This window comes from Aedes aegypti, chromosome 3 (assembly GCF_002204515.2).
Source record: "Aedes aegypti strain LVP_AGWG chromosome 3, AaegL5.0 Primary Assembly, whole genome shotgun sequence".
Taxonomy (NCBI): domain Eukaryota; kingdom Metazoa; phylum Arthropoda; class Insecta; order Diptera; family Culicidae; genus Aedes; species Aedes aegypti.
Genome location: NC_035109.1, coordinates 183,858,796 through 183,873,064, shown reverse-complemented (window position 1 = coordinate 183,873,064; position 14,269 = coordinate 183,858,796). Strand labels below are relative to the sequence as shown.

Here is a 14,269-nt window from a genome sequence, read left to right as displayed (position 1 = left end):
ACTAAGGGAGCGTTTGCCCTATATGATGTTCAAATTCAACTATTTTTCACTTCAGAGTCTAGTGCTAGAGACAGTAGCAGCAAATCCAAAGTTAGAACTCTTCAAATCATGGTGATTGGTGTTTTGAATTTAGTCAAGTGATAAATTCATTCATACGAACGTGTTAATTTTTAATCGTGTAATCGGGCAAATTTTTCAGCTATCGAAATATCAAATACAATAGAAATTCAGGCCTACCAACATTGATTATTCAAGCTTTATGCACAGAACAGATAGGAAAGATGACAGCAAAAACAGCTGCCAAAATAAACGCGAACACTAGCGCACCTGGTGGCGGCGGGCAAGCTTTTTTACACAGTAAATTTTTCGAAAAATGTACAGAATTAGACAAGAAAACTCGTCTAAATCTTTTTTAGGATTTCTACTCCAAGGTTGTTGCAAAACGAAGGTAATCTCCAGAGGGATTTTGAGGGTAACGAAAAATGGTTTTGCACTTTCTCTCTGTTTTAGTAATCAGATTCTACAATAGTTTTTTATATTGAATTCGAATATGAATGGTAAATGTTCATTAAAAATAGATTTTTTAGTTGTTTTGTATTATTTTTCATATCCTCATAGAGAAAGCGTAAGAATGAACCCACGCCATTTGTGTTCAAATATTTAAGAAATTTTTCATTTCTAATGACTTTAATGACCTGAATATAACTGATGACCGGAAATTTAATTTACATTACTGGGCAGAATTAAGCACGCATTGACCGTTTTTCGGTGGCTGCGATGCTAACGCGTACTTTATTCTGTGCAGTACTGTATGTAAGAAAATGATACTTTGCCTCGGACACATTTTGAGGTTTCATCAGCTTGCTGGTTTTTTGAACTAGGTTCATGGTCATCCATGATAAATTTAGTTACTTGGGTCAGAGAGAGAGAGGAGACTGCTAGCTTAGATTGCGAGCCCCCAAAAGTCAAGGGTATCTGTCACCTATTGTTACCGAAAAAACGCACATTTGAAGGGCAGAGCGTAAAATACCGTAAAAATTTAATAAATTTGATTGAAAATGATTTAAATTTTTAGATGTTTTTCAATGATTTCACATTTTAAAAAGTTGAATATCTAAATATAGTTGTGTGTTGGCGAACTGCTATTGATTTTTTTATATTCATATCCTTTTTCATAGTGAACAACAGGAAGTGAATATGGTTTTGACCAAAACAAGTTCTTCTGAGCGTTGTGCACAACCCAAGAATTAAAGAAAGAAGGCAAGAAAACATACCAAATGTCAATGAGCTGTCTGCTCTCTCTCTCTCAGATTTAGTTAAAAGATATGGTACTTTTGGTGAAAAATGATGGAATTAGATTTAAAATTTTGATACCATACGAACAATAATGATTCTATAAATAATAAAAAAAGTCAAAAGGAGTTTTTTTTAGAGTTTGCAACTATTATGATCAATCGTAGATCATATTTCAGTAAAAAAAACCTTGATATAGTCATTAATCATCATCTTAAGTCACGTTGGTATTATTTTAACTCATGAATCAATATTAATTTAGTTGACCAATAATAGCATTTCTTACAATGTGCACTTATGAAGTCAAGTATCGGGATTACGTCGGATCAGGTTGCTGTCTACACCGCGCTTATTCGTCGTTTCACGCTACAAGTGGCCGATTTCTTCACCCCAGTTTTACTAAACGTGGCTTACGGCTTAAGCGAAAGTAATGAAATCGGCCCTAAGACACCTAATCGATCCGACTTATTCCCACACTTTGATTCGACATCCCGTACTACGATCCACACTATTTAAGATCGGGGAGATATATGACAAAAATTAGTATAAATCCCATTGGAAAAATAAACAACAACTTATAAATTCACTCGTTTTTCGGATTTTGTAGAACTCGACACTGGTGGAATACCGGAATTTCTAATATTTTCTCTTCCCTGGCTATGAACCAGACGTCAGTCATTTACTCTGGATAGCGGATCTAATGCGCCATATCGAGTGCTTAGTTTGAGGATTTGGAGAAAAATCTTGTTTATGCATTCCAAACTAGTGGTGCTGTAGCAAAGAAGATTTGAATTAATTTATTTCAACGAAAAGAAAGAGCATTAAACCACGTCAAATTAATAAACCTTGTACTCGTCTAAAAGTTTCCACATCAAACTGACAGCTGTTTTTGCTGCTTCTCTTACATCATAGCAAACCTTTGGTAAAAATAATAAACAAAACAAATAATATGTTGGTTTGGGGGCACGAGTTTGTGTTTGAACAGAAAAATCAAACTCGTTAAGCAAATATAGTATTTGCGGCACACTTTGCATGAAGGGAAACTTTTTTTCGACATCTTTTTCTTTACAGGATGGAAGAAAATTGATATTAGAGATTTTTTTGTAATTTGAATAACAAATTCATTCCCCGTGAAGCAAGGGGACGGGGGGAACTTGAAAATGGTTGGTTCAGGTCGACAACTCCGGTCGCCCATAAAGGATGTTACCACTTACCACACAATTTTTTACACATTTCCAAAGAAAATTTAAACCCAAAAGGATGCTAAAGTCAATATTCAGCGGAAAATCGTTCATGTTTGCCTATCGGAGCCTATCAGGTTTTTATAGGCATATATTTTGATTTATTTAGGGAAGATGAACCAGTATTCGCCACCCCGAATTATATACCGTTGTACGAAACATATAGGCAAAAACCGTAGCGTGTTAGTCAAATCGTTTTACAATTATAGGAAAGATTCTTAGAAATCTCGAACTTTTCTCAGAAAATAATAGAAACAAAATCCTCATAATATTTGCTTCTTTGCATCATAGTGTTCCTGGATACATCACCATCAATAAGAAAACTACGTAAATGGCGTATTCAAAAAAAAAATCTGACCAGAACTTATATTTTTCAGTTTTCCTTCTAAACATGAATTGGAAGCTTTCGTTCACTGTTTGAACAGTGATCAAGGGTCTTTTGATTTATTTATAAAACATGTTTTTCCTTAGGGTGGCGAATACTAGTACACCTACCCTACCTACTTGACTGCAAGGCTTACTGTGCCGGCGAATCAACAAAGTTGACATAACGTCAAACAACTTATACGAGCGAAGGAGTTCTTTTTAGACGAGACTAACGTCAATATTCTGTACAGTAAATTCCAATTAGGTAAACATTGTTTTATTCGCCTACTCTGCTACATACTTTCTCGTATTCTAGAAGAAATCTGCTTATTGTTCTAGGATGGCTATCTGTTCTGTGCTTTATGTCAAAAAGTAGAAGACAAACGTTACTACAAACGTTTTAAGAACCTCAACCGGTTAATACTGACCTGTTGTATGACGTTTACCACACCATTATTGGTATGAAAGTACGCTAATAGAATTGAATTCAGACATCTTTAGCATGTGGATGCTACCGCAAGGCAAAGGAAGGCCACGTAATCCTATTTTTGGGGTATCTCTAAGGAACTATGTGGCTTTTGGATGGCACAGCACATCAATGAATTTAGTTGCTGTAGATTTTTATCAACAAAAAGTTATCTGGATCAACACATTGAACTTGTCATTAAGAATGTTGGCCATTCGAAAGTTCCCATAATCCTACTTTCCATAGATTTTCTTCTAAATAATTCCTTCCTTACACTCCTTCGATAGCTGTTTTGTGTCCCTGAAACCTTGAATTCTTGAAATAGTAGTAACATATGAGCTCAACGACAATTTACAGCGGAACTGCTGTATCCAATGTTGCCACATAGAAAAATCAGTTCATAGGCTTTCTCCAGAATAAATTAATCTTCCTATCACCGGAACGGCTGAAATTACCATCCTTTCCTAACCATTTTAGCTTGTAACAATTGATTCTTAAATCGGTGCTGGTACGGAATGCGTATGAATGAGTTTAATCTTCGCTTTACTACTTTGAATGAAAGTGCGAGAATGTGTGCCAGCGACAGCGAGTGTAATACATGAACGATCTAATTTCTTGACCATGAAACACTCAAGGTTAACATGTAACGAACGTTTGAAGGACATACAAAGATAACTTAATGTAAGTACCTTAGTAAATTTTTCAAAAACTTCGAACGAAATGGGGGAAAAGTTAGTGCATGCGTCATGCATTAATGTCATTGTGCAGATATCCCTTCCTTTTGAAACCAACATCGATGCCCATAATACAAATTTCTATCATCACCCTAATGAAAATACTTCCGCAGCGAAATGGAGCCTATGATGTCGATACACGAGTTCAACCAGCACCAACAGAATCTAATGTATCAAGAACGTCTTCGCCGACAGCAGCAGCAACCTCTACCTCCCATTCCCGGTTCATCCGGTTACGATCCATACGGTAATAGAAGTATGCTTCCGCCGGAGCTACCCGCCAAACCTCCCAAAAAGAACATACTCAAATCGCCGCTGAAAGCCATCAAAAATGCATTTATAAAATCAACCAGACCGCTGCGCAGACAAGTCAGCCTGGCAGAAGCCGACAAGAAGCTGCGACCAATATTGAAGCGTCAACATTCCATGATGGAGTCACGTTCAGCGCGTATGATGGACACACGCTTCCAAGAACCCCAGTATGATCCTCGACAGTACTACGCACAACAATATTACAATGACCCGAGGCAACAAATGTCGCCTCCGCCACCACATCATATGCAAGGCTATCAGCGGCATGAGCCTTTCTATCCCAAAGACCCCAACAGTACGTATCAAAATCTCGAAACTGACTCCATTTACGACAGCTACGGTGCCGGTGGATACTACGATCGAGAACAGGAGAACTTGTACGCCAATCGAGCATTGATTGAACTGGAACGTTCGCGACCGCCTATGATGCCAGGCTCAGGATCCAATACTACAGGTCGAAGAATAGTTCGACGGCACAGCATGGCTGACCGCAGCGTTCCATCGCCAAGCTTCAGCAATCTGAATCGAAGGAGAATGGGCTCCGAGCGGTATCGCATGGAGATGAACACCTCACTGAACGACGAATCCATCTACCAGAGCAAAAGCGGCTCGTACATGTACGACGAAGCTCGCGATCACGTTCGACGCTCCACGGATGACCCTGTCTATCAAAGTAGGAAAGAGATGCACCGGGATCACCTGTATCAAAGCAAAAAGCAAATGCAAGATCGCATCCAGCAGAGCCGGCTGGAGATGATACAAAACCAACATGGCGATCGCAGTAACTCTCCTAGCATTTCGAGTCGTGCGAAGGAAGCCACCGAATCAAGCTCTAGCTCTCCGAATTCTCCGGCAAGTTCCACGTATTCCACCCGTAAGGAAATGAAAGAAAAAGGCATCAAACCTCGCACTCAGCTTAGAGACCAAATTTATCAATCCCGACGGGAAGCCATGGAGTCTATGGCAGAGCCAGAATACGTCTCAAGAAGAGAACTCAAACACGAACCGATCTACGAATCGAAGAACGAAGCTGACGCAGCATCTTCGCTCGATTTGAGTAGCCTTCAAATTACCGAGAACAAACTAGAGGAGAACATAGCTGAAGATGATTCGGTTAATAGAACCGTTGTCAACCAATCGGAACAGGTGACCATGATCGAAAACGACTCTAATAATGACGAGACTACCAAGGCTCCTTTGGCAATGTCTGAAGATGACGAAGAAGACGACACTCTAACAAGAGCCAACGAGTCCGATCTGCAGAAAGCGGCAGCGGCTGCAAGTCAGATAACCGTCACTTCACCTCTCAGTCCTCGGTCGTCACACATTTCCAACTTCTTGAAACGTACTGCTCCGCAGCCAGCGCCGCCAGCATTCCAACCTCCACCACCACCCGTAAGCTCCTCCACCACCAGTCCCACAGCAAAGGAGCAAACCATCCCGCCGGAAGTGTACACCAGCCACACTTCGATGGAAACTCAGTACACCTCGCAGATGAGTCTTCCGATAGGGCCCCCGAATGCCCACAGCACCCCGTTTGCCAGCGAGATGTCACTGGGACTGCCACCCCCGAGGCAACCCATTACCCGTAGGGGAATCTTTGACTCCGCCGGTGGAACGCTGGCCGACCCCATTTGGAACGTATCGCTGCAGATTCCGCCGGGGGCGATAGCGCCCGGCACGAAGCAGGAAATCTACTTCACCGTGACCGATCCTCGGCTCAGCGAAAGCGTTGGAGGACCCCCGTTGGACATGGAAAACGGTTGGTGTCTTTTTTTTCTGTCTGACCTTTGGTTCCCTCTATATTTACACCCGTAGTGTTTCTCGTATGATTTCTTGTCGTATCCTTCACGTTCACGTTCATGTGCTCAGTTTGCTTATATCATCTATTGAGTACTTTTCGACTCAAAGTTTGTTTTTCGTTTTTATTATTTTTGATAACATAACTTTTGTTTTGTTTGATGTTAATTGCATTGATCATTGTTTTCATGTTTTGTGAATTAATTCATTCGAAGTTTTCAACACCTTTCAATTTATGTATGCACTTGTGTGTGCGCGTGCGAGTGCGTGTGTTTGTGTGATGCTTTTGTTCATTTGCATGGCTTTATTCACCTAGACTAATGTTATTGACTTTGCTCTTCTTATAGTATATTCTGTTGTAGACATTAGTTAAGCATGGTAGTTATAAAACAAATATATTATTCAATTATTAGAGAGGTTTAACTACAGATTGATTGATATCTGAACTAAATCAAAACAACAATTAGCGCTCATTCAGAGGTATCAGTTTCATGTTCCCAGTTGTTGATAAATAAGCACACTAATGTCAACAGCTCTGCTTTGGAGTCGTTCAAATATTACGTAACGCAACCGAAGGAACCATAGTGTCACGATCCATACAAAAATATCCGAAACCAGCCAGTATGGTCCCAAATGAGTTGAATGAGTTGGAACTAATGAGTCATAATTCAATATAGTGACTACTACAACACTGCATAGGATAATGGTCGTATTTTGAACCCCCTAAGGAAGTGATTTTGGTTGATTGTCCCAATAAAATAATTGTACAGCGCAACCAAGTTAAAAAAATATATTTGCCAGACTGTAGAGAATAACTACCTCTACTAGCATAAGCACTGATGACTGTACAATTCGTAGTTGCTTCTCCGTGATTGACCGGAATAATCGAAATTGTACAGAGAACCAACAGATGCAGCTTGGGAGTAGCGTACCATCTTCAATGTACATTTTCGAGAAATCCAAACTTAGAAATGTCAATAACGGCGCCGGCCACGTCCTTACGAATTTTCCAGGTAGTCTCGTTGTTTCTGCCGCAGACATCTTCTATGACCAGCGACCAGAAAAAAAGGGGAGATTGCTGCTGGAATTGAAACGTATCATTATTTTAACTATGTTTAAAAAACAATGAATTCCTTGAATAAAAACATTTTGTGTTTGTTAATTTCATTATAATGTTCTGATTCATATTGAGGTTATAATTATACATATTTATCATTCACAAAATGGGTAAATTTTTAGCCTTTTTATGCCGCGAGCGTGATTTACAAAACGGGTAAAAATTTACCCATCCTTTGACATAGACTGCCTTTACCCGTTAATGAGTAGACTCAGTTTACTCATTAAATGGGGAGAGGCACTCCTAGCGGAAATGGGTATTTTTTACCCATTGAAGGGTTTTCTCAAACCACCGTGCATGGTTTTCACAGGAAGGAGTTTTTGTTAGTGGGAGGGGCTCAAAAGCTACATGATCAGGATTCACCTTGGTAAATGAAGCGATTCATGTAGCCTCAATATAAAAAGTTATCTATCAGTGCGTCGATATTTTTAATGTCGAACTATTCAAAGGTCATTTTAGTAATTGTGAAAAATAAAGAAAAGAATAGGTACATCTGTCTCATTTTTTATAAAACAGGAATAAAGGTTTATGCCTACACTTATAGTAACGAACCATTCATAGTTTGTGTAACGAATAAATACATATAACATGGAATGTAATGTAGGAAAGACCTCTCCAAACCTCACACTCCAGCACACAATAGAAGTAGAGGAGTAGAAAATTCAATCCCATTTTCTTCCTTGGATAACTGCATGCAAAACGGGGTTCCTCCGCAAATCCAACCTCTTCTCGCTTGATCCAGCCGCGGCTCCTGTTGCACAATAACACTATCTGGACTATTCTTCCTATAAATTAACAAAATCGACACTGAATCGAACGCACAATAAAAAAAATTCACGCACTTGCACCGGCCATTTGACCATTCTGCCGGCCGAATGGAATATAACTTGAAGAAGGAAAAAATCGTGACATCAGATTTAAATTTCAACCACTCGCGCGCACGGCCTGCTGCGATCTCTTCTGTAGAGAATAACTACCTCTACTAGGGCTGTGAACCGTTTCACTAGTTCGTTTAACTTGTAGTTAAAATTTGACAGCTCGCTAGTTATTCCCCCTCCGGTTAGAAATAACCCTGTTCTGGAGCATGGTTGAACTTGACAGTTCGAAAGTTATTTTCTGCTCCGGTGAATTTGAGAATAACTAACCATCTGTCAACTTTGTTCTGAAATAACTACTCGACTGTCAAAGCTCAAATGGGTCGACCGCGATGTTCAATTTAATAATTTGAGGGGAAAATAACTATCAAAATGTCAAATTTTAACTAATAGTTAAACGAACTGGTGAAACGGTTCACAGCCTAGAAAAAAATGCTCACAAGGCCATGTATTATCCAAAATATGATGAAAATAATTGAATTGTGAATGACTGTTTTCCAATATTTTGAACACACCAATACATTTCGGACCCTCAATGTATATATTTTGGACCTCCGGGATTTCTATTCGATTGGAGACAAAGTCCACGATACTGGTTGTATAATATGCTTGCCCATAGTCTAATCCAGCGGTTTTCATATCGTGCTCCGCGGAGCAGTTGCGAAGCCTTTGCAGGTGCTCCGCGACAGTTAATGTACCAATGCCTTAAAATATCTCAACTTTTTGCATTGAAAAAATGCTCTTAGTTATACCAAACCAAGTCATACCTAGAATTTTCAAAAGTTCTAATTTAGAAAAACAAGAAAATAGACTTCGCTGAAAATTTCATCGATCAGTAACTCGTTGGTTGCGATCTTTTGATTGAATTTTCGTTCAACAATGAATGCGCATTTGAGAGGTTTGTGCTCTTGAAAATTTAGTGTCGGTTTCAAATCATCTTCACTTTGTGAGGTTTTCGACCGTATGGTGGATGATGAAATACAGTTTTTACGAGTCTTATACACACGATGTCAAAATCTCTATCGTTATTGAACTTCCATGTTCCTTGGATATATTTACGAAAACGTTCAACATTTTGGGCTAAGATTTTGTAATTGAAAAATTAAAAATATTCTTTGGGGAAAATTTTTCCATGTATTTTTTATGGGACAGTTTCAACTACAAATATTGGGTTTTCCTGAATCTCAAAGTTGAAGAAACCCAATTTTCCCCAACAGAATATTTTGGAAATTTAAGGGTATAAAGATTTTGTCGGAATACTTATCCTTGTCGAAAAAAACTGAAAACATGAAATTTCACGCACATTTTGATACTGTGATAAAAAATTAGGAATATCGCAGGTAACATTGGTAGATGGATAACAGTATATTCAGCATGAAAAGAAGCTGTATAAGCAGCATTTTAGCAGAATAAGCTGTTATTCAATCACCAATGTTACTTGGGATATCACGAGTTTTATCAAAACTATGAATATATCCGATAGTGCTGAACTTGTTGTTATTCCATTTAAACACATTATTTTTTTTCTTTTCTTTTCTTATTGGCATTACATTACGTCCCAGTGAGGACGGGACAGAGCCTGCTTTACAGCTTAGTGTTCAATGAGCACTTCCACATTTATTAACTGAGAGCTTTCTTTGCCAAAGTTGCCATTTTTTATATCGTGTGGCCAGGGAAGTCTAGGAAATTTCCATTACAAAAAGATCCTGGACCGACCGGGAATCGAACCCAGACACCTTCAGCATGGCTTTGCTTTGTAGCCGTGGACTCTAACCACTCGGCTAAGGAAGTCCCCTGATCACATTAATAAAGGTCTCAAAATGAAATATTTCGGTACAGAAACTAGTTAATTTGTTTGAAATAAAAAACAAAAGATCGAAAATATCCAAGCTAAATAAATTGTGACGTTTCTAAGCCACGAATTTCGAAATATTTAACGATAATGGTAAAGATCAATTTAAATACCGAGTTGTCAGTTGAAGCCAGAAATAAAACCTTAAAACTTGCTCAACCAAGTAATACAAATCGTTTTACATTGAAATAAAATCAAGGTGAACAAGAATCGAAAAAAACCCTTTAACGAATTTTTGTTTCCTCAGACTTCTGTTCTTGTCAATTTTAGGTTTGGCTTCAATCCTTCTTCACCTTAATAAAAGGTTGACCAACATAAACCTTACCTCACGATTTTCTAAGGGTTTATAGGTTCAATTTAGGCATGTAAAAAGTCCAGATTTCCAACGGAATGGTGATGATGAACAGATGCTCCGCGCAACAATTTCCGCGAGCCAAAAAGGCTGAAAATCCCTGGTATAATCAATCGATTGGCAATGGAAAACTGAATAAATAATCCAGCTTTTTACGCCAGCTTGCTATAACACTTGAATCACCCCTTTCTGACATTTCTAGTCTACACTATAATTTTTATTGTTGTAAGCTTCTTGATGTTGAAAAATATTACGGCTATGCTATAACCTACCTATAATCCATGAATTGTCGCCCTCAAATGTTGGATATTATGTTTGTTACCATTTTCGCATTCATATATCGTGTGGCAGGTACGATTATACCACACAACATAAGTGGAACTCGAGTTCAAAAAATGGTACCCACTTTAACATTTGCATGCTGGGATAAGGACATCGAGATGTCCTTGGGAACTCAAAAGAGTTTAGTCGAAAATGACCAAATATCTTCTTGTAATGATGCTGAAGGAGTCTGGGTTCGATACCCGATCGGTGCAGGATCTTTTCGTAATGGAAACTTCCTTAGGCATAGAGTATAATCGTACCTGCCATACGATATACGAATGAAAAAATGGCAACTTTGGCAAAGAAAGCTCTCAGTTAAAAACTGTGGAAGTGCTCATAAGAACACTAAGCTGAGAAGCAAGCTCTGTCCCAGTGAGGACGATAATGCCAAGAAGAAGAAGAAGATCTAGGAATCCAAAGATGGACGTCAATGGCGAATCGTTTACCATGGCACTAAACTAATTCTTGATTTTTTAGCTTTCCTCAAGTAGCAAAGATAAAATTAAAATTGCTTCCCTCGCAAGATTAGTATTTTTTATAAGTAGATGAAAACCGAATTTAGTACTTCACTATTGAATTCCACTAGAGTTTGTATCTTTTGACAGATACGCGTACTTCGACCTCCACTCTAAGGCCGTCTTCAGTGTCGTGACGGCCTTACAGTTGAAATCGAAATACGCGTATCTGTCAAAAGATACAAACTCTAGTGGAATTAAAAGGTATAGTACTAAATTCGATTTTCCAGCGCTCGTCGTATTAATCTATCTCGGGAAGCCTCATTGAATAAATGGGTAATTTGAGTGAAAAAATCTTCATTTTGGAACTTGTTGCATAAATAATTACTTTGCTGAAAAAATCGCGTAAAAAGCAAAAAAAAAACAAGACAAAAACATTTAATAATTTATTATTTTGTTATACAAATTTTATTTGATACTATTTAATTTTCTAGTGCTCATTTTAATTTTTCTATTTCCGTTTCTCGATTTTTTAAGTGCTTAGTTTCAACTTGTCATTGAAAATTTTCGGGTTATTCAGTGCTTTTTTAACATTTCAGATTCTTTAGTAATAGTTTTTGTTACTTGTTTATAATTCTTATAGGAATATCGCGGTTTTCGCATCGCTCGAGGGACACTTTGTTCTTTTTTTTTTGGTAGTGTTCGGTTTGTTGGGCAGCTTTTTGTTCCGAAATTGAATTTGAAACATCAACTGGTGAGCTCGTTTTATGCTTCTGTTACAAATTGATTGAATATAATGATTCGCATTATACGTTACGTACGATCTTTTAAACAATTAATTCAAGTTTTTTATAATTATTCAATGCAAAATGCCTTATTTGTTTTTTTTTTTTTTGTTCAAAAGGACACAAGATTTTTGAATGTTTTGACGCTAGAGATGTCGATTTTTTTTTAGAGACTGATAGATGACTTCTTGAATTGATGTTGCATGATTAGCAAAACGATATTACGTTTATGGAATGTGTAACCAGTGAAAATGATGCGTTATTTCTGGATGACCTCTTGGACCCTCTTAACTAAGCGTATCGTTTACCATGATAAATTCCTATACCCATGATTCCTATTTTCAACTCCTAATATTTTCTAGTAGAAATGGAAAGGTTGAGTGCGAGTAACACGTCAATATTTCCTCCCCATCCCAAATTGACCTGCATTTGGCGCCGATGTTGCTCAGTACAAAGAATATGAACTCCAACACTTGCACTCTGAGGATGCTACTAATCCCAAGTATCATCCGTTGGTTCCTAGAGCAAGTACGTATAGTTGTTCTTGCAATAACGGAATCAATCTGGCGGTCACTCAGGTCCTTGCTCACGTTCTCCTTCCTTTAATGCTTGCTAATTTAGCAGCCATGAGCAAATGCTGGAATATTTTGTGTACTTTCAAAATGTTCTTTCCTTCCTAAAAACAAAAAAAATATTTTAAATTTTCTGGCGTGGATTTTGCGCATTTGAAGTCGACTATCCTGTAACTACAATGGCGAATCTTAATCCTATAACTTCATACAAATAGTTTGCATTCCGAATCATTATACGGATTTATAATCTACACACTTTCATTATTCAAACTAGCTTCTGGTTTAACTTACCTGTTATGCATGGTATTACGAATTTTGATAACCTAGCCTATAGTCACTGTAAACTTCAGTTATGTAAATCCCTAATAATATTTCTCAATTCCCGTCCCAGGTGAAACGATGCTTTCGCCTCTCGTTATGTGTGGTCCCCAGGGGACGGAATTCCTGCAGCCGGTGACACTGAACATTCCGCACTGCGCCGGCCGGACTCCCTCGCTGGGAATATCCCTCAAGGCCACCGACAGCGAGAAACACCTGCAAACCGACTGGGACAACATCGAACTGCCGAGTAATGCCGCGGCCCATACCGTGTCCGTCAAGGTGGACCATTTCTAAGTGCCGGCTCCGGACATATTTTAGGCTAGATTAGAACTGTACAGCAAAAGTGTTATCAATCTTCAATTGTAGAGCAAGACAAATGTTTATGTGCCTTTATTTTACTCAAAAAATATAAGCTTTTATGCAATCGACCGAAATTTTCGCCTATCTGCTATATTTAGCTATTATTCAAGAGGCGTTGCATAAACTGTACCAATTGCCATCAGACCAGTATGACGTGTATTTTAGCTATTAAACTTTACAAATTTCCCGCGATATAAATTACGACCATTGCCATTATGTATCAAACCTGTATATAAGAAAATTCTTGATTTAAATTTTGTTTAGCAAGCTTATTGATATGGACCCAGAAAGGAAATTAAATACATAATCATCAAATTTGATACAAACCGTGTAGGATTTTGTACACATTTAACGATTATGATATATTATTGTAAAAAGAACCGTAAGGCAGACTCCAATCTATCTTATACGTAAGAAGCATGTCTAGAGGGTGTAGGAGAATCTTGAATAAATTTAATGCAATATATCTATACTTGTAAATGTCATTTTCCACATGCTGCAACAGTGTTGAATAAAATTATTTTCAGAAAAATGTCCCGTTTCAATTGATTCTTCGAAATCCTTTGCAAAACTAATATATCACAATGTTTTATCCACTGTTCTTTTTTTCTGCTGATTGTTCAATCGATCGTAATGTTCGTCCATGTGCTCTTGAGGGTTAAAACAACGCTAATACTGTTAGATACATTTATCAGAAGATCCGCAGGTTTGGCATCATAGTGCCGCAGGAGGTATGCTGGACATGATCGATGTTGCGAACGTTTAGAACTAACCATACCATCTACTAAAGCAGCGGCAACACACGTGAGCTGGCAACAGCTTTTTTAGTGATGGGTGATATGCAGAGGCGCGTGATCGGGTTTGAGCGCTCAGATTGGCAGGAGGAGGAGTTCAGACCGACGATTGGAAAGTTCAGCGCCCACCAGCCGACTAACGAGAACAGCCTATGACTGATAGATTTTGCCGCCTCCAAGAATATGGCCATTCGTAGCACCTATTTTCAGCACAGCCTCCCGTATCGGTACACCTGGAGATCACCTCAGC

The 14,269-nt window shown here is 38.4% G+C and overlaps 1 protein-coding gene across 13 annotated transcripts in view; it reads left to right on the top strand.

Annotated features, from left to right (window-relative positions):
• LOC5577336 (tight junction protein ZO-1) overlaps positions 1-13,757 on the top strand; it is a 253,064-nt gene extending 239,307 nt beyond the window's left edge. For 11 of the 13 annotated variants that reach the window (XM_021851162.1, XM_021851165.1, XM_021851164.1 and 8 more), the window contains 2 exons: positions 4,214-6,174; positions 12,936-13,757. In XM_021851162.1, coding sequence (XP_021706854.1) covers positions 4,214-6,174; positions 12,936-13,159 — 2,185 coding nt within the window. In that variant the 3' untranslated portion in view covers positions 13,160-13,757. The remainder of the gene's footprint in view (positions 1-4,213; positions 6,175-12,935) is intronic. The other 2 variants (XM_021851173.1, XM_021851172.1) reach the window with 1 other exon arrangement.
• The last annotated feature ends 512 nt before the right edge of the window (positions 13,758-14,269 follow it).